At 40.2% G+C, this 20,299-nt stretch overlaps 1 protein-coding gene across 1 annotated transcript in view; it reads right to left on the bottom strand.

Moving 5' to 3' along the window:
* DPM2 (dolichyl-phosphate mannosyltransferase subunit 2, regulatory) overlaps positions 1–20,299 on the bottom strand; it is an 83,697-nt gene that overhangs the window by 16,637 nt on the left and 46,761 nt on the right. Inside the window, exon 3 of the mRNA XM_044065324.1 lies at positions 14,826–14,927. Within this exon, the coding sequence (XP_043921259.1) occupies positions 14,826–14,927 (102 nt within the window). The remainder of the gene's footprint in view (positions 1–14,825; positions 14,928–20,299) is intronic.

A 20,299-nucleotide genomic window follows, 5' to 3' on the forward strand; every position in this document is an offset into this window, starting at 1 on the left:
TTTGTTGATGATTGTCCAAACTTGTTAAACAATACTACTGAGACTGTGTTTGAAAAGATCAAGCCAGAAGGGGTAAATGCCCATTTTTTGAGAACCATCATTATGGATATTATCCCTTGTTTAAGATACATTGTCCAGGGTTTCGTTCTGAAATTGTGGAAAGAAGCATTAGTTGTGCCATACCTTAAGGAGGGGGGATTGCACTGTGGGTGAGAATTACAGATGAATTAGTCTGACCAGTATCCTAAGTAAATGCTTTGAAAGCGTGATCTCCGAGTATATTATAAAAACCTGTCTGCCTTACTGTGACTGTTAAATCGTGTGTTATTGCTTTTTTCACCATTTTCTACTCTTTTTGCTATTTTCACTGTTGAAGTATTTGCTGGTACTTTTCACTGTTGTAAAATAATCTGTTCTGCTTGTTCTGGTTTTTCCAAAAAGCAGTGTTAAAATAACTGGAGTGTTAGCGGTTTAAACATTCTTTAGGGTCTTCTTGCTGTTTTACTGCTGGTTAAAATGTTTTTAGGCTCACTGCTATTCTTCTGCTATGTTAAACATTCTATAGCGTTTCCTGCCTAAACTAGGGTAGCTAGTCGCTGTAGCATAGTCCAGATACAGGTCTGCATCTGGGTCTGTTTGTAGTGGCTGTTTGTTCTGAGCACATTTTCCAGGCCATCTTTGATTGGAAAGGGCCCTTCTGCACTCCAGTGAGAGAATTGTGCTGAATGGAATTTGTCTGGTAAAGGGTGGCTGGTCTAAGGCTTTGAGTAGACATCCTCATTGGTCCTTTTGAACCTTCTTAATTTTTTTTTTCAAGTTTTAAGCTTTTGGTATTTAAACCCTGTATATGAGCAGGTTTCTGCTTGTTTGCGTGTCGAGCAGCATCGCACACTGCCTAGTAATTGTGCGCCATAGCCAGACAGATAAATTCAACAATTTCTCCCATAGATACAGCTGTAGCACATTAGTGTCGCCCTCATCCTTAGTACCTTCTCTGGTCAAAGATATACTACTAGTAAGCTGTAACCTATTAAAAAAAATGGCAGATATATTCATCCACTGAGCTCCTCCTTGATCAGGCCTGAAAAGCCCCCCTTTGCAATAACAATTCTTCAACCTAGCATTATGGACAGTTGGACTATCCGTGTTTCTCCTGCTAAACTTGTTGACTTGGGTCTCGAGGCAGTGTACCAACTGCCTCATGTACACAGACAACCCTCTACTGATAACCCGCTCAAGTATAGAGTTCATGAGATGTATCTACACCAAGAATTTTGAATACATGTTCTCTCACACATGAAAAAGTAACACTGAAGAGGTTGCCAACCCACCCACCAGTACTCATGCACACAGTACCACTACTCATACACATAGTACACATCAAACACAAAAATCAGCATACGCGGAGAGGCTCTCTCAAAAAACTTACTGAAACACCAGAGACCTCCAAAACACAAGACTGTTACAACTAACACAGTTCCCACAACACCCATGACACACAGCAACACCAGTATCTCACCTACCATGCCCATACAGCATAACACTCAAACACATTTTCTTTCCATTGGCGACTCCATAGTGACACACACAGATGTCCCACTCACCAGGCTGGACAAGGACAAGTTACGGTCAGCTGCCTGTCTGGCTCCAGAATTCATCAGATCATGCATGCACTCAGGTCTCTCAACAACACATACCATTATGACTCTGCCATAGTTCATGTTGGAGTGAACAACCTGAGATGTACCTCACTGGACTATATGAACACAGACATGAGTGAGCTCTCTGAGTATGTGTCCCAGGCAGGTATGTCCCTAGTCTTGAGCAGCATATTACCCTCACCTAGAATGATGCCACAGTATAAACAAAAAATGATTGATTTCAATAACTGGCTTAGTTTTTGGTGTTATTCAAACTGGATCCAGTTTCGGTCAGCCTGGGAAGCCATGATCGACAAACCTCACTGCTTTGCCAGAGATGGTTTGCACCGGGAACCACTAGGCTTTTGGCTGCTAGCAAAGGCTCTTGCCATCCTCATAGTGTCTTTTTTTAGGCAAGGTATTGAAAACAAACTTGCCGACGTGAAATGTGCCAATCAAAACAAAAGGTTCATGGTGCTAAACATTAGGAGCTTAAACCAAAAACTGCACACCTTGGAAGAATTTCTATCATTGGAAGATGTAGATGTCTGTGCAGTCACAGAAACCTGGTTCAAGGCCTCAGAAAGTACCCTGGCCTTGTGAGGCTACAATACCTTCCACACCTTCAGACCACAAAATGAACATGTGAGAACCAAAGGAGGTGGTGTTCCTATCTATATTATAGATAAATTTATCTCCCGTCTAGTTGGACAACTCCATAGAGTTACTCCACGTACAGGTTACTGTGGTTTAGACCCCCATTCAAGTTATAGCCTGTTATAGATCCCTCTCCATGGATCATGACTCACATGAAGCCTTCTTAACCAAACTGCAGTCAATCCAAATATTCCCAAACACTCTGGTTATGGGGGAATTTCAATTATCCCACCATCAACTGGGAAACCTACACTAGCCCTAACTCACTAGCACAACAGCTCCTTGAATTTGTTAACTCAAATGCCTTGGAACAAATTGTTCATACCCCAACATACTGGAACAAACATACTAGATCTGGCCCTCACTAACATATCAAACGGATGCACTACCACAACTGCTGAACCATCATTAGTTAAATCTGACCACAAGTTAGTCACCTTCGAGCTGGCACTAATACCAGAACTCACAAAGGGCGAAATCACACTAAAAAACTTCACCAAAGCAAATTATGTCAATTAGGTGAAGGTATAAATGCATTCTAAGCCCCACCCCCAGCTTACACAAAAGCCCTGTACAATCACTTGCATAAGTGTAGAGACTTGGCTGTACCAGAAAGAATCATAGCCAGAGCCCCAAGTAAAAAGAATCCATCATGGTGGACATCCAGCATCAATAAACTTCACAATAAATGCAAATAGTTGCTGTCCAGGAAAACAAAGGTGAGGCCCCAACAATGGAAAAGCAACCTCCTCAACCTCAACAGGCAAATAAGACAACATATCAAATCCTCTAAGGGCTCCTTTGAGAAAAACTTAGTAAACACAGCCAATGATAACCATCAGGCCTTTTACAGCCATGTACACAGCCTAAAAGGTGGAACCAAAGCATGTGCAGAACTAGTGACTAACAGTATCACACACACACTGACCCCACAGAGCTAGCAAACCTGCTAGCGGATAGGTTTGGCAAAAATATCACTCCTTTATCCCTTCCAAGCTTATTGTAAACCTTCCCCCCAGCCTACATATCTGAAGAGCAGGTCATTAAAGCCTTGTCCAGAGTAAAAAAAAAACAGCCTCTATGGTACCAGACGGCATCCCAGGCTGTCTTATAAACAGGCTAAAACATGAACTAGCATCAAGTACCCTTTTCAGTTATAGTCTAACCACAGGATTTGTTCTTGTGGAGTGGAGAACAGCAACAGTTGTTCCCATCCACAAAGGTGGTCTAGCAACAGACCTGGGAATTACAGACCCATAAGCCTGACTAGCGTCATCTGCAAGGCCAAAGAACATATCACTATGGATCTCACAAATAAAGACATAACCAACCTCCAAACCCTGGATCCAACCCAATTTGGCTTTGTCAAGGGCAGATCCTACCTGTTAAATATGGTGGATTTCTTTGAAAATGTGACCAAGTCCATTGACGAGGGCAGATCTGTGCACACAGCATACCTCAACTTGGCAAAGGCTTTTGACACAATCTCACACTCGGGCATTACTGATAAACTTAGCAAACTGAATGTAAACCTCTTTGTTGTAAGATGGATTGCCAACTGGCTCACAAACCAGACACACACTAACAAAATGGGTGATTCCACATCAACCAGCAGACCTGTGAACTAACGGGGTATCAAAGGGGTTGGTGCTGGACTCCCTACTGTTTGGTATATACTTCTCAGAAGTTCAGAGCAAACTAAGAGATTGTGGCCGACTGCAAACTGGGTGCAATTATCAAATCCCCAAATGATGTCAGTATAATCCAGGAGAGTGTTAAGCAGACTGACAACTGGTGTCTTAGTCACCGTCTCAAACTGAATGCAAAAAAATGCATCATTATTCTCTTCAGCAAAAACAATGTCCCTTCACACTATCAGACAAACAATACCTTAAATACCCACAAAGTGGTAAGGTATCTGGGATCACAAGAAGACTGCAACCTTAACTTCGCCCACCATGTGTCTACTGTAGTAAGGAAGACTTTCTATGTAGCACACTCGATTAATAAAGGCATCACCTCAAGAGCAAAGGAGATTATATCCCCTCTATAGTCTGCACTAGTCCGACCCATAATTGAGTATAATGCCCTGTTCCGCATGTACCATACAAAGCATCTGCAGCAATTGGAGAGACCTCAGAGCTTTCTAACAAAGAAGATCAAGGGACTCCAGCACATGCCATACACAAACCGACTAAAGTCCCTGTCACTATACTCTGCATCATATATAGTTCTTAGGGGTGACTTATGCCTGGCTTACACAGCAATCTCAGACCCAAACCTAATGAACTTGCTGCATATCCATAAATCAAACGGAACTAGACCTACCCATTCCAGGAACCTAAATATGGCCTGTGACTTAAACAGGACATGCTGAAGGGACCGATCTGTCTCCCAGTGACTGCTGCATCTTTGGAATAGGATCCCAATTCATGTGAAGCAGAGCACATCTATGACACTGTTCAAGAGGAACCTGGACGAATGGATGGGACACCATAAATTCTTACCGGGGAGAGTGCCCACAACCCTCCTGGACATGGGAAGTCATTACTAAATGCAATCCTGGGTACTAAATAGCATATCTATGGTATTACATTGGGATGAATCGGCTAGGCTTGACATGACCACTGGGTCAATAGTCTAGTAAACTCCTACGATCCTCTCTGATCCTATGGGAGGGATTATATCCAACACAGATTTGTTCAGGGTTGCTCTTGTTCAACACATGTATTATATTTTACCAGCCTCATATGGAACCTTTAGATGTTGGATGCCTGTTGATGTGGTTAATCTTGATATGATCACAGCTTTTGATACAATTCTTATTAGAATTATTACACAGATTATGTAAAATGGTATCAATCACTATGTAATTAGATGGGTAAAGACCTGGTTATATCATAACATAGGTCCTTCACAGTGAGGGTTGGTTATACTTAATCTGCAGTGAAAATGCTTAACTCTGGTGTCCCTCAGGGTCCTTGTCAGGACTGGTTCTTTTTGGTCTATTTATGGCATACTTTGTAGGACCTACAAAGGTATGGGTATGCAAATATCTGGATAATTCCAAAATTGCCTCAATAGTAACATGCCTTAATGACCAATATGGATTACAAAGGTATCTAGAGACGTTATGTCTATGGGCTGCTTCTAACAGTATGTAATTTATCATTAAAAAGACTTGTGCAATCCATTTTTGATATAACCATTGTCATCCTTATGCAATGGACAACTGTCTGCTTGGTAAGGTAGAGTTTGTCTGGGATTTGGGTATACAAATGGATAAAGAATCAAGTTTTGAATTGTATCTGAAGGAAGTTATTAGAAAAGTATTGTTATGAGCATGGGAATTTATTTAGAACTGTTGTTAGGAGGAAGAAAGAAGTGCTATTTCCTATATATAAATAAATAAGACCTATTATGCAATAAGGTGCACCCATTTGTACATATAATTGTAAATAGCTTGACAAATTGGAAAGAATTATGAAGTATTTTACTAGACAAATAAGATGTTTAAGGGGGATGAGATAACACAGGAGATTAAAAGAACAGTCTCTTTTTCTGTTAAATATAGTACAGGATACCGCTTGCTCTGGAATAGACTGCCCATCTACATAAAACAAAGCTCATCCTTGTCCATATTCAAGTGCAACTTGGATCTATGGATGGGGAAAAGAAAATTTACCCTACCACTGCCCCCTGTACTGTACAGAGGTAGCTCCTAAATGCTTTATCCCATGTAAAGGGTTTTATATATAATTATCGACCATGGCATAGGATGGGTATGGCCAATCTCCAACCAAATGGAATAGATTAATTCAAGCACAAAAAGAAAAACTGGCTTGGCTTAAAATGGCCCACAAGGGCAGGTGATTGATAAGGGATAACCTAACTGTAATTCATAACTGTTATCATAGTGACAGTTATGGTTCGATTGTGGAAATAAACAAGGGTAGGCATCAGGTAGCTATTAGGAATACATTTTTTTTGTTAAAATACCAAATGTTATTACAAAATTATTACAAAATTCATTTTATTTTCTTGCTGGTAGATGGTGGAATTTGATTCCATTTAGAATCAGGAAGCCTTAAAGTTATAAATTATAAAAAGGAATTAAGATTATTTGGTGAGAGAGTTTTTATCTCTGTGTACTTTGGTTGCAATCTCCTTGGAGGCCTATCTAGGCACTGGGTTTACCTCCCTACACAGTAAACATAGACTACATTCAAAAATCTTTACTTCATTACAAAAACAAGTTGGACATGCTCTATTACGGGAAAATAATTTATGTGCCTTCACTCACAACTTAACAATGACAGAATTTTTTCCTACCAGTATTACTTTGCAGCAGTAGCATTTTTACAAATCTTAACATCTCCCTCTCTGCAACAATATAGCAGGAATACCAGTGAATATTTAGATTTGGTTCTAGCCAAACATCAAAGGCATACCACTGATTTTCCCTCAAAGCCAATAACTGGCCAGAATTTGACCATCATTTATAAAATTCTTACTTAAAGACTACTTGTCTTTTTCATTTTAACCTTGCAAAATTAGACTCTTCTTGTAAATACCACTTGTCTCTCTTGCCATCAACCTGAAAATGTACCCATCCTGTCTCACTCCTACAATGGTATGCACCAGCATACGAATCAACTACCAATATCCACCAAAAACACGACCTTCCTACAAGAGTCATGGAGACTTCAGTTATCCTTAGGAAGTACCACAAATGTGGTATTGACATGCTGTTACATTAAACGTTAAGTTGCAATACCTTTAAGGCAACAATCAAACACTGCTTTCTGACCACTTGGAAATGTGGCTGCACTGTTTCATCTACATAGCAACACTGTAATTTGTCCCATTTTGAACTCTTTCCCTCACACACACAATATCTTCTATCCGGGCAGCTGATGATCTCTGCATCATTCATCTCTGCACTACGGTGTCCTTGGTACTGTACCCATTAGTGCTGTACAATGTAGATAGAAATTTACTATAGTCATCACATTCACTGACCCCTTTTTTCACATTTTCTACATGGTGCCAAGGTGTCACTTCAACTGTTCCTCCATCTCTCTCACTTCAATGCCACTCTCCCACCTTCTCCAACAGTCATGCCCGACTGTCTCAAGTCTTCCCTCACAAATCCATCCACCTCTTTGTGAAATGCCCTGGTTTCTTTTTGCCTTCCTACTGTCTCCGTGCCAGAACCACTGTAACCCGTTTTCTTTGATCTTCTCTGCAACTGGAGCTATCGTGGCTTCTGCTCTGATGTCCTCATTATTTCATCTGTCCTACAGTGTACATCCTACCACTTATCACCTCTAGCTTCCTCAACTGCTCTGCAATCACTGCCCAGGTTTCTGTACCATACAGAAGTACCAGTCACACCACTGTTTTGTAGACCTTGTCAGCTTCTCTGGCATTCACACACATCCCCTGACACTCTGTGCTATTTCGCTGCAGTCCCTCTGATTGCAGCTTTTTTTCGACCTCATTCAGACTTCAATTCTCCACAAGCACCCCTCCAAGATACCGGATTCTCTCGACCTGTTCCACTGTTTTCCCCTCTATCTCAGTTCTCAGCTTCTTCAGAATTCCCCCATCTGCTGCTAATACAACTATCTGTACTCTGTCTTATCCTGTGTGCCTTCAGCTTTGAATTCCATTCTCCTGTTGTTTGCTGAAGTTTTTGTTCAGAGTGTACTTGAAATGCCACATTATTTGCATACAGCAGCTTTGTTGATTTGTGCCCCCCCCCCCCATCCTGTTTACTAATGCAATCGAGCAGCAGTGGACTCACAGCTGAACCATGAATAACACACATACACACTGGAAATCCCTCTGGAGAGTCCGAATGCAGTTCTCACTTTTAACATTGGGTCCTTGCACAAATTCTACCAATGTCACTTGGACTTCACACCATTACAGGACTGCCTAAATCAGCTTTCTTGGCACTTTGTCGTATGCTTTCTCCAAGTCTAGGAATGCCTAGTTGGACTCTTTCCTCATCTCTAGTGCCTTCTCAACCACCTGTCTCACTGTATTTACTGGGTGAGTTGTGCTACATCCTGATCTGAATCTGGACTGTTCATCTACCATCTTACTTTCTACTACTGTGCATATTAATTTATCAATTACCCTCTCCAAAATTTATCATGCAGTAACAGCAGTGTGATACCTCAATAGTGCCCACAACTGTGAATGCCTCCTTTGTTCTTGTGCACCTGCACTAGAATACTTATTCTCCAGTCATCTGGGATATGCCTTTTTCCCATTACTGCAATCAGTACTCTCTACAGTCACTTCTCCCCTAACTCACTCAACATCTTGATCATATTTGCCGTGACCGCATATGAGATGCCACTTTACTGACTTCATTTTTTCCCTATGCTGTTCTTACTTCTTAAAGGATGGCCTCATCCTCCTCCTCTTTTATTGTAAGTTGTATCTGGAGCAGTGCAGCTTCTGTGGGGTTTTCTTCATTCATAACCTGCTGGAAATACTCCTTCCATCTCCCTTTAATGTTCGGTGGACTGGTGAGCAGGTTATTGTTGGCAACCCTTAAGAAGGGTGTCTGATGACTATCTTTGTCTTTCTTGCAACCTAATAGAATTTCTTTATGCCAATTGCTCAGTCCTGTTCTTGAAGCTGGTAGAGTGCCTCTAATGCCTTGTTCTTTGCTACTGTGACTGTTCTCTTAACCTTTTTGTTAACCAACCAGTATTCTACTTAACCTGGTCCATTTTTCTCTCTCTCTCACTTTTTCCTGTACCCCTTTCTTTTCATGACTTCCTGGACTTCTGCATTCCACCACCAACTTTCCTTATTTCCATACCTGGCTCAACCACATATCTGTTCTACAGTCCTCACACATGCTGTTTTGAGACACTGCCATTCTTCAAGTCCAAATATTTCCTTTTCTTACTGAGTATTTCCTTGAACTCTTGTGCTTTCTCTCCAGTCAAATTTCAGATCTTCAGCCTAGCCACTGTTGATCTTGCAGCCTTTTCTGACCCGTGCTTGCAGATGACTGTGGCCACCAGTGTTTTATGATATGGGCCAACTGTTTCACCAGGGATAACTTATCAATCACTGATTCTACCCCAATGCCCTTTCCTTACAAGGAGAAAGTCTACCAGTGTTGCATGCTGGCCACTCTTGTACATTAACTTGTGACAGTCGATCCTGCTGAACCACTGATTGACCAGCATCAAGCCATTTGCCAGACAGAATCTAGAATGGACTCCCTTTCTTTATTCCTGTTTCCTGGCCCATGTGGACTCGGGCAGTCCACATATTCAGTTTTGTCTGTCCTGATATTTGAATTCAAGTCCCCCATTATCAACATCAACTCACACTGTCCTGCTTTATCTAGCATGTCCTGCAACTGCTGCCTGAATGCACATTTTCCTCACTATAATAACTCTGCTGTGGGGCATAAGCTGAAATTATGAACACTTCCGTATCTCTGTTCTGGAGTCTCACTGCCAAGAGTCTATCACAAATTCTGATGACGTCCCTCACTGTTTACTAAACCCTCTCCCTCACAGCAATTCCGACACCATTTCGAATCTGTCCTAGTAGACTCTAAATGCCAAGTCAAGTGGCTTTCCTGCATTGCCCTTCACATATACACAGGGCTGCTGGGCTTTAGGGTCGGTACACCCTGGCCAGTAAGGGCACATATACCCATCCCACCACTAGCGTGAATACCTTGCATAGGTTGGGTCCTGAACCCACTTACCACTGGCAAAACCCATACTTCTTTTTGCTGATGCTACTCAATGTGAACAAATCACCTAGAGCCAAATTTTACACGGTCAATTGTCTAGTCCTATCAAAGTACACATCTGCGTTCTCTTATCAAGAGGATATTGCACACCACAATTAACACCCAAAGCAGCTGGTCTATACAACTCTTCTTCGAACAGGCACTATCTACAGTCTGTGCTGCTGCCCACAACTTCATTCTTTGGTGAGAATGAGGTGGAAGTACCTGCATGTTTTGGGAAATGGCAGGAACCCCACACAGGTACAAGGAGAACATGCAAACTCCACACAAGTACTGGCCGGTGATTAGGATCGAACTGTGTACCTTGTGCAAGGGAGACAAAGACCTTAACCATTATGCCAACTGCGATTATAGGGTTATTATAGTGTAATCAGCTATATGTGTAGCCATGATGCTATACACTACTCAACCACAGAAATAAAGTAACACAGATAATGTTCACTGCCACATATTTATACTGATGTCAAATGAGTGCCTATGTTCTGATCTGTACTTGTATTAGCATTGTATGCATACATCTGATGTCAAAACAGACTTACAATGTTTCTTCCTCTTTTTCTGGTAACACTGTTCCTAACTATAAACATCTGTAAAATAAGTTCTATTTGTATGTAAGCATTATTCGTTAAACAAAATAAGTATGATGTTATTAACAAGTTAAGTAATTGTCAAGCTTTTATTTTTTTTCCTGTGCCTCTGCTGAAAATAAGTCAATCACAGGCACAATCAACAAACTCAAACAAATAATAAAGAGCATTCACAGATATTCAAAGTTCACTGAGTCTTATGACCATTTGTACTTTGCCAGTACCCTCCCCCTCAGGCTGCACCTCTTCTACAGAAAAGTTATACCAGTCAATCCTGGAGTAAATTTGTGAAAATTCATCCAGTCATCTAGGTTATGCTTACAGACAGTTCAAACGGGGAGGGGTACAAATGGAGAGATCATAAGTCAGCAAAGGAAAATAGGATTGCCGAAACTGAATTCTTCCTCAAGTCTTGGTGGGTACGTTCATAAGGTGGACCCTGTTTTCACAACATCTCCCCAAAATGACACTGACATATAGACTGTATTTATATAGCATATATCATGAACAGAGGTAGGTCAATAATTAAAAAAGATAGCTGGGTGCACAAGACCCAGGATAAAAAAAGTGCCCAGTCCTGGTAGGCACACGCATGCCTTGACTGGAAGAAATGACAGTGTAGAATCCTCAAAATACATAAACATTACTACAATGAGGCCGGGCCGGGCCAGGCTCAGGGGGAGGATGGCCCCCCTGTTGTAGAAGGAAGTAGCAGTCCACAAAAATCACAAAAACTGATAGACCAACGAAGAGCCATAAAGACGACAGAGTGGACTACTGAGGATAAGAAAGAAATTATGTATTGTTACTTATTATGCAAGCAGCCCAGAATTTCCAGACACAAGATATACAAAAAGATTAAGACAGAAATTAGAGGAAAATAAAATACTTCACAAGAAAAACTGTCAGAAGCTTCAAATAAAAAATTGTGGTCATTACTACAACAGATGTGAAAAACAGTATAGACCAAGTTAAACAGTATCGACCAAGTTAAACAGTATAGATCAAGTTAAACAGTATAGACCAAGTTGCAGGCAAAAATGAGAGCAATGAGGAAAAAAAAGATACCCAGACAGTTCCAATAGTAATAGGAGCAACAGGTCTTATAAAAAAGGATCTACAATCATATTTCTACATGTAACTCTGTACGAACTGCAGGAGTCATTACTGGGTATACTGCAGGTGGTGTGAAGAGCACTTCTGGCTGACATCAAAGATTGCAACAATACTAATTTTGTGAACTTTAAAAGTACTTTGACTTAGGAATGGGGTCTGTTCCCATCATGGTATTAGAAACCCAAAAGATTTGAAGAAATTAAAAGGGAGATTGTGAGTCACACTGCTCAATGTGCAAGGGAAGTTTATTCCACAGGTTAGACAGAAGCTGGCTTATAAACCTGTCCCTCCTCTGTGTTTTATTTAGCTATCATTGAGGATTAAGGTCTCTGGCTCTAGTGTCAGTGGAGTTATTGGACTTGCAGATATCCAGTACAACCAGGCCTTTACTGATACAGTAAGCAAATTTAAAAGACACAACAAAGGGAGACGGCTTACAGCTCAGGGACTTTAGGTTGGTGATCTTTTAGGATAGGAACCTTTTGGGCCTGTTTGATATGTTTTCAGAGTTACATCCCAAAGGTGGCACTGTACTCAATAACTGGTCTGATCAATGCCGAGTATACAGGAGTGACTACATCTTTAGATATTGATGACATTGCTTTGGCAATTAGCTGTGATAAACAAAAGGATCTTAAGACAACTGTTTTCAAATGATGGTCAAAAGGCAGAATTATCAACCCAGGTTCCTTGGTCCCTAACTACATTTTTGTATTGTAGTGGTATGTTGTCTATACAATATAGGGAAGTACACCTACAGTTTACTAGGAAGAATTCATTATGGATGGTTTTGATGTAACAGAGTAACTTAACAACACCCCACAGTCATCTGCAAACTTTGTTAGCCAGAGGTCTTGGCTTACTGCTTGGAGATCAGACAAATAAAGGTAAAAAAGCAGAAGCCCCAGCACCTAGCCTTGAGAGACATCAGTGGTCACTTTCATACTTTCTGATGAGGTCCCTGCAACTTGCACTCTGTTCGTTCTTTCAGCCAGTTTGCTATCTATCTTACTACATATGGGTCAATTTATAAAGCTTTTAGCTCCTTTATGATGCCAGCATGGTGAATAAAGCCTTGCCCAGTTCAAAATAAGCTGTATGTACCACACAGCCATCATCTACAGCCTTTGTAACCCTTTCAAATAAGTTTACCAGATTCAGCAGACAGAAAAGACCCTTCACAAAGCCAAAGTGTCTGGGTCATATCTAATAATATTCTTGAAATTGTAGTTTATGACATCAGTTACAACACACTCCATGGCTTTACAGACAAGGCTTGTAAGACTGACATGTCTGTAATTATCACAGTTGGTTGTATGGCCTCACTTATGGAGGGATATCACCACTGCAGTGCAGCACACAACAGGGATGAAACCAGTAGCTAAACTTAGGTTAAACAATTTAAGGAGTACGTCTGCAAGGGTATACTGCCAGTTCTCATGGAAGTAGTATTTTTGGTCTTGGTTATCGCTTTCATTATATGATCTTTACAGTTAACTGGGGAGGGGTAAGGGATTAAGGTATTTCTTACTGTTAGTGTTCTCACAAATAAACAGACTATTAGTGTAAGTGTTTATAGTCTAGTACATGTAACTCTACAATGTGATGAATAAAAAAGTCTTTTAACACATGCTACAAAAGACATGTAATCCTAAGATTTTTTTTTTAACTATACGTTTCAAGATCACCGAAAAGGCCATCAATACTACAATGTTCTAGTGGTAGATCAGGAGCTGAGACGATACATTCCAGAGTACACTGAGGGCAGCTGTGCTCCCCAAATACAAATCAAGTATGTAACTCTGTTACCTTACGTGATCACCAAAAATGCTGGATTTATTTCTCATGCTACAACCTTTCTTTGCAGAACAAAACCGGTAATTATGTATAGGTCGGTATGTGTATTACTTGCTATTACTCTTAAGCACATATTGCGAACTGATGCACTGCTTATATGCTAGTCATATGCCAGTGAAACAGTCCCACTAGAATATGAAAATATAGCAAAAACTATCGCTTACAACATTAAAACAATCATGTGACTGCAGTTTTCAGTAGTGGAACAATTATGTTAGAAAAGAATGATAAATATGGGTCTATATTAGAACATCGAAATTTCATAATTTCGAATGTTCTAATATCGACCCCTATTCAGCGAATGCTGAAAATAGCGAAATGACAGATGACTGAATTTTCTCCTAGGGAAAGAATTTGGTTGTCCGTTTCTGTCGTTTCACTATTTTCAGTGCTGTGGTGGAAAGTTACGGGTTGGATTCAGGTAAGTGTGTGACTGGGCGCGGGTTAGGTATGTGTGCAATTGTGTGGACGTGAGGGTTAGGACGGGTTAGGTGAGTTAGGGCTAGGGCGCGTGTGAGGTGAGTGTGTGATAGTGACGGACCTTAGGGTTAGGGTTAGGGTTTGGGTTAAGGTAAGTGGATAGTTAGTGGTGTTTGTACAGTTTAGTGTAGGGTTAGCTGTAAGATTTTGGGTGTATGTGTGTGGATTGCTGTTTGTTTGGTGTGCTTGTGTTGTGTGTATGTGTTTCGGAACAGCAAATTTTTCCCCTAGGAAAAAATTTGCTGTTCTGAATGTTCGATGTTGTCAGTGTTCGCTGAATAGGGGTCGATGTTAGAACATTTGAAATTGTGAAATTTTGGTGTTCTAATATAGACCCGATAAATATAACTATCATTCACACAATTTTACTTATATAAATATACTAGGTACTAGATACAAATGCCTCTTTTTTCAGAAGTAGCATAGAAGCTCTGGTGTATGAAAGTGGAGACTTAGGGAAACAAGTCCAGAACTACATGAAAAATCCTATTAATTCAAAACCTTATGTCTCTGTCAAACCTGAACTGCTTCCCCAAGGTAATCTGTAGTCATTCCTGTATTCTGAGTTGTATAACCAGCAGGATATTCTCACCACTTTTAGAAGTTTCCCAAAGATTAATGTAATATACAATGCATTCCAAAGATGTACTTCTGCTTCTCTGACTACCGTGAATATATTACACTTACCTATAAATAATACCAACAATAACCAGCTACAGCAGGAATCAGGACAGCAAACTGTCGTGGCAAGAAGTAGCTGTGAATCACATGTTCTTCATCAACAAAGGGCTAGAAAGAATGAACACATGACAGGATCAGATATTAGGATGAAGTAGTAGTTTCAATTCTCATATTTTCTATATACTTTCTTTTCTACCGTCACACAGACTTCATAAAACTAATAAATGCAGTGAAAGCAGGGGAATGGACTATATTATATCATGCTGGAAATTATGAGAAGTAAAATGACCATTCAAAGGGTCAGAAAGCTCAGCTGACTCCGTAGTTAATACTGCATAACTCCTGGACAGACACTATGCTCAGCTCACACAGCTCTCTGCAGACTTCTGTAACAGAAAGCATTACATTAATGGGATCTTCATCTCTCACACAAAAATAAAGTCCCATTTGTGTCTATGATTTATTCCATGCACTACAGAGGTAACTACCATACACTGTGCTGAATTAACAGTTAGGTTCTGTTTACTACATTTCATGTTATGTAAACACTGTAACATACAGTACTGCACATGCTCAGTACTAAAAGACCATCAAACTAAACATTCCTTGGACTCTGCTATTAGAATCAAACCTGGCTAATTGGGAAGAAATACAGCAACAATAACTCATGGCTACTATAGTTCAGAAGAAATTACCATGAGAAACATTTTGAAAATTTAAAAAATCCATTGTATAACATTGACAGTAATTCATTCATCAGCTGTTGTAAAAAGTTATCTTCTATAACAGTAACATTGCCACAAAAAAGTTGACAAGCAAGCAATAATGCCTGACAGGGTTGGTACTATCAGGAAAATAATGGACCACTCAGGGGTGCTGCGTTGAGCCTTAGCATCCCTATATGGTGCATTATTTCCCTCATACCACCCACCTGAGGTAATGACTGTACTAGGATAATGGGCTAAATTCTTTCATGTTTTGTTTTTATTAGTATACAAACATTTTTTATATAAAACAGTTCCTCAGTCTAATGTTTCACAGTCGTTATAGCATACATAATTGTTGCTGGAGAAAGTATACAAAACACATGTTTTTAACGTACGTGCACACACACAGACACACAGACAGACAGACAGACAGACAGACACACACACACACACACACACACACACACACACACACACACACACACACACATCTACTTTTCTTGACTGAGTACACATCAGATGTCTCATTGTGATCAAATGAATGAAAAAAAAAAACACACAGTGTAAGGCATTGCAGCTCCCCCCACCCCCAACTCCGTGCATCTCATCTGTCCCCAGTTTTGGTCGGTCTCTCAAAAGTGATTTTCTGATAAACCACCAAAGACTACAGTCAGTCAATAAAGCCAGACATTATAGTTCCATACTTATCATTGTTCAGAAAATGCAGGCTGTTACATTTAAAGACTGACCCTTATTTTTTCTTTAGTCTTTTTCGCTGGATATTATTGGCTTTGTTTTGAATTCTTCAGTAAAGAAGTGTTGGCTTAGTGTCTCTTGGTTGCTTGCTCTCCAGCTCTCCTTTTTACTCTATATTTCTTGTGATGTTAATTTTCTTCTTTTTTTATGCTTACTGAACAGTAAAATCATGTTCAGTGAGCAGAAAAATATGGTGTCTATTTGCTTATTTTTTCAGTCTGGTCTTCATGGCAGACTTGTTTTGCTCATTTTGTACTGGGCAATATTTGTACATTAACACCCTGTTGGAGAACATTCATTCTCCAAAAGAATATTAGCAGACATTTCACCAATTATCTAAGAGTGGGGTAACAGCTCTTAAAGAACATTTTTTTTTCCTGGCATTTAAAGATGAATGAGCTTGGAGTGTAGCGAGTGATATCCCTAATAGATATATAAAAAATCATTATAAGACAAAATATGTTATATCAGGCCTTTGGTCTAACACACTCCTCAGAAAGTGGATGATTTTTATAGGAAAACTGCCCTGCTATCCTCCATCATTTTCAGCGTACGAATGTCAATAAAAATTTAAGTGACCTCACCCCAGTGAGGCTGATGGCAGCTGATAAGGAGTGGGTTTCGGAATCTCTAGCTATGTTGTGGTCATCATTGTTGTGTCTTTCGGCTTTTCCCGGTTAGGGGTCGCCACAGCGGAACTCCGGCCCGCTAATGATTGGCAGTAGATTTTTACATGCCGAGTTGCCAGCCCTGACGCACAACCTTCAACGAAGGTACGCCCATTCACGCATGTCTCCACAAAGACGACGCTCTAGCTGAGAATCGAACAGGACAACGTCTTACTGTGAGGTGACAATGCTACCGCAGCACCACCACCACCGCAGCACAACCTCTAGCTATGTACAAGGGTTAAATAGGTCAGTGAACCCCTATGTATAAACAGCAAAAGTTAAAAGCAGCAATTTGTGAATAACAAGACGTCTGTGCTAGATTTGGCTGATTTTTATTGAGGCTTATGAATATACTTGGTTGACTTGATAACTTTTTGCATTAGACAAGTCAATGCATACTATGACGCCTCATAGTACGCAGTGACTGCATACTGCATATGACCCATCGGTTAAGTAATCCAAGCATACAGGAAGACAGTTAATGCTTGCATATTTTCAGGCTTTGTACTATAGAACATTTTTAGTTGACCCATTCTATTGTAAACAGCTGAATGGGATAACAACTATGTTAAACTTTTAAACTGCTAACCAGAATGCCAACACACTACGGTACTTGCACATTAAAGATACAATGTTCATGCTAAGGGGTAACTTTTGAGGACAAATTCATCTTTTTTTTTTTCTACTAGTGGCTCAAATAGTAATTTCAATTTTACATATACAATCAGTGGTAGACAGACAAGAGTGCCTGTATGTACAACCCTGTATAAATCAAAATAATAAAGAAGTGGATTTATGCATATAACACAAATCATGTAGTTTGAAAAGCTACCTGCATGCCAGTACTCATCACCCACATTATGATTTTGAATCTCTGGTAAAATCACAGATGAAAAGGGTAATAAAGATGAACATTGATAAAAAAAAAAAAAAAAAAAAAAGAACAGCATACTTCTTGAATAAGCTGTGTAGATACTTCCATCCGAAAGCACAGTTGCAGAGCAGCTATTAATTGAATGCACTTGCTATTGTACTGCTCTGCATGGATCTTCCATAGTAAAGATGATTACAAATGCCAAACTACACAAGTCTTCCATACAAGGCAGTGTATTGGATGTGCAAGGACCCAATATAAACAGCTTACACCCACAGAGTACCACGTGTACATGTCACACCTTCAATCTTCACTGCTCAGTGTTACTGTGCAGTGCAATTGACATGAATTGGGAACACCACAGCTATAGTTAGCTATGCTGGTGTCCTGTGTTGTTTCCTGATCTGGTGCCCCATTTTTAAAGTTGAGGAGAGAAAGAAAAAATACTTCTTTAAACTGTAGCAAACCTTTTACTGCAAAAGTAACAAGTGGCTTGCTACAGCTTAATACCTCACACAGAGCAATGAGTGCCTCAGACTTGACCACGCATGCAGCCAGTATTGGCACTCATTTCCAAATGCCACTACTTCATATACCTCACAAATAGCACTGCTAGTCTTTCAGACCTGACCACAAATACAGTACTGTCATTCAGAAACTGAATGCTGCTACTTCTGATCTGACAACCTGTGCCCAGGCCAGCTGCCACTGTGTTTTATTTAGCGGACACTTATCTCAGTGCATTGCTGGATGCTGCTAGTAAGGTTTCTGACAGCTGAAAAAGAGCAGTGTGGATGTCCTTAACACAGATGGCAATTTTCAGTTCACACTTACCTTTGTAGGATTTGTTTTTTTCTAAAGAACTCTTTGTTAATATTTTTTGAGTTCACGTTTAGAGACTGGAGTATTAAGTTTGTTCTTATGACAAGAAGTTTCTTGCTCTTATTGTATAGCTGGCTTATACTACAGTTCCATAATAGGGGCTTATTCCTGAACTTGGCATTGTGCTCATGTCCGAGATGGATCAATGTCTCAAGGAGTGCTTTTAGGTGAGCACAAAGATAGCCCACGAATGTGGCAGTGTTTGAAATGGACTCATTATGGGGAGGGGGTGCTTATATTTCATCAGGTCATCAGCTACCCATAACAGGTGTGCCTTAGAATAGTCTCTAAAGACAGACACATTTGAAGGTAAATCAGTTTTTACTCTCATAGTAATTTTTTGGTGAAAGGTGGTCAAATCTGACTAATAATGGAGCAATTATAGGTGCGATGCATAGTGGGAGTTAGGGAGAGAATTTAATCCAAAAGTTGTGATCTCCTAGTTGGGGACGAACTAGGCAGTTTAAGGAGCTAGCATTTATGAAACTTGGGAAGTGATGTGCATACTTCATTGTGGGAGTGGAGGTTTCTAGATTAACAGAATAGTTGAAACTCCCCAGGAAAATAGTGAACTGAGAAGGACTCTAGTTTAAGATATGCTTTGTGGATTGTGAAGTACAACAGTTGGCTATGGTGCGATACACATTTTTACTGATTGTGAGTAGAATATGGATGAGCTCATGGTCGTTGCTCAGCCTTATGGAGTACGGACATTTTTCCTCCAACAGCACATTCATTTTTTGTGGTGAATCTGAACGAGAGGTTTCCACCGAAACCTGACACTGCAGGGGTGCTATCACTACAGTGCAACTATGTTTCAGTAACTATGCAGATATCTACTTTCAGGGGGTCAGGAAGGACAGCAACTTATTTACGCTTCCATCGTTAATCAGTGTTACCTTTATATAATCTTGATTTTGGTTGACTATGTTAGCAATTCATGGAAACTAACCTTACCTAAAAAAAGCACTACAGGGGAAGAAAATATTTTGCCAATATACAAAAGCCATGAGGAGAGAAGTACAGGCTATCCCTTGCAAAACATATAGGGCTATCAATCATCTCTTCCTCGGCTGATATATTCTGGACCTTCTCTCACTGAGAAAGGGTAGTAATGCCACTGATTCCTCAAATTATAGGTCAATTGCAATACTGTCTCCTTGTTCTAAACTTCTAGAAAAAATGTGCCCACAGACTTGACAATTCTCTTCTCACCCCTACTCAGCAAGGCTTTCACCTAGGACACAGTACTACCACTGCCTTCCCAACTTTGTCAACACCATTAACCAAGCAAGAAACAATGGCAACTTGGTTTCTGCCTTATTTCTTGACTTACCAAAGCCTTTAATACTCTCTCTCTCTCTCTCTCATCCCAAGCTATTTCAACAGCTACAGCTTCTTTTTTGTCTCTTACACCCATCCCTGTAATGCTTCAAAAGCTATCAGACTGATAACAGTTTGTCAAATGGCCAAGTGTCCCATTCAGCTTTCTTACCACTCCCTGTTGGGGTCCCACTATAATTTATTCTGGGTCCCCTGCTTTTTAATATTTTTATTAACAATCGCTATACTGCATCCACACATGCTGAT

Source organism: Protopterus annectens, chromosome 3.part0 (genome assembly GCF_019279795.1).
Source record: "Protopterus annectens isolate FY-2018-M chromosome 3.part0, PAN1.0, whole genome shotgun sequence".
NCBI lineage: Eukaryota > Metazoa > Chordata > Ceratodontiformes > Protopteridae > Protopterus > Protopterus annectens.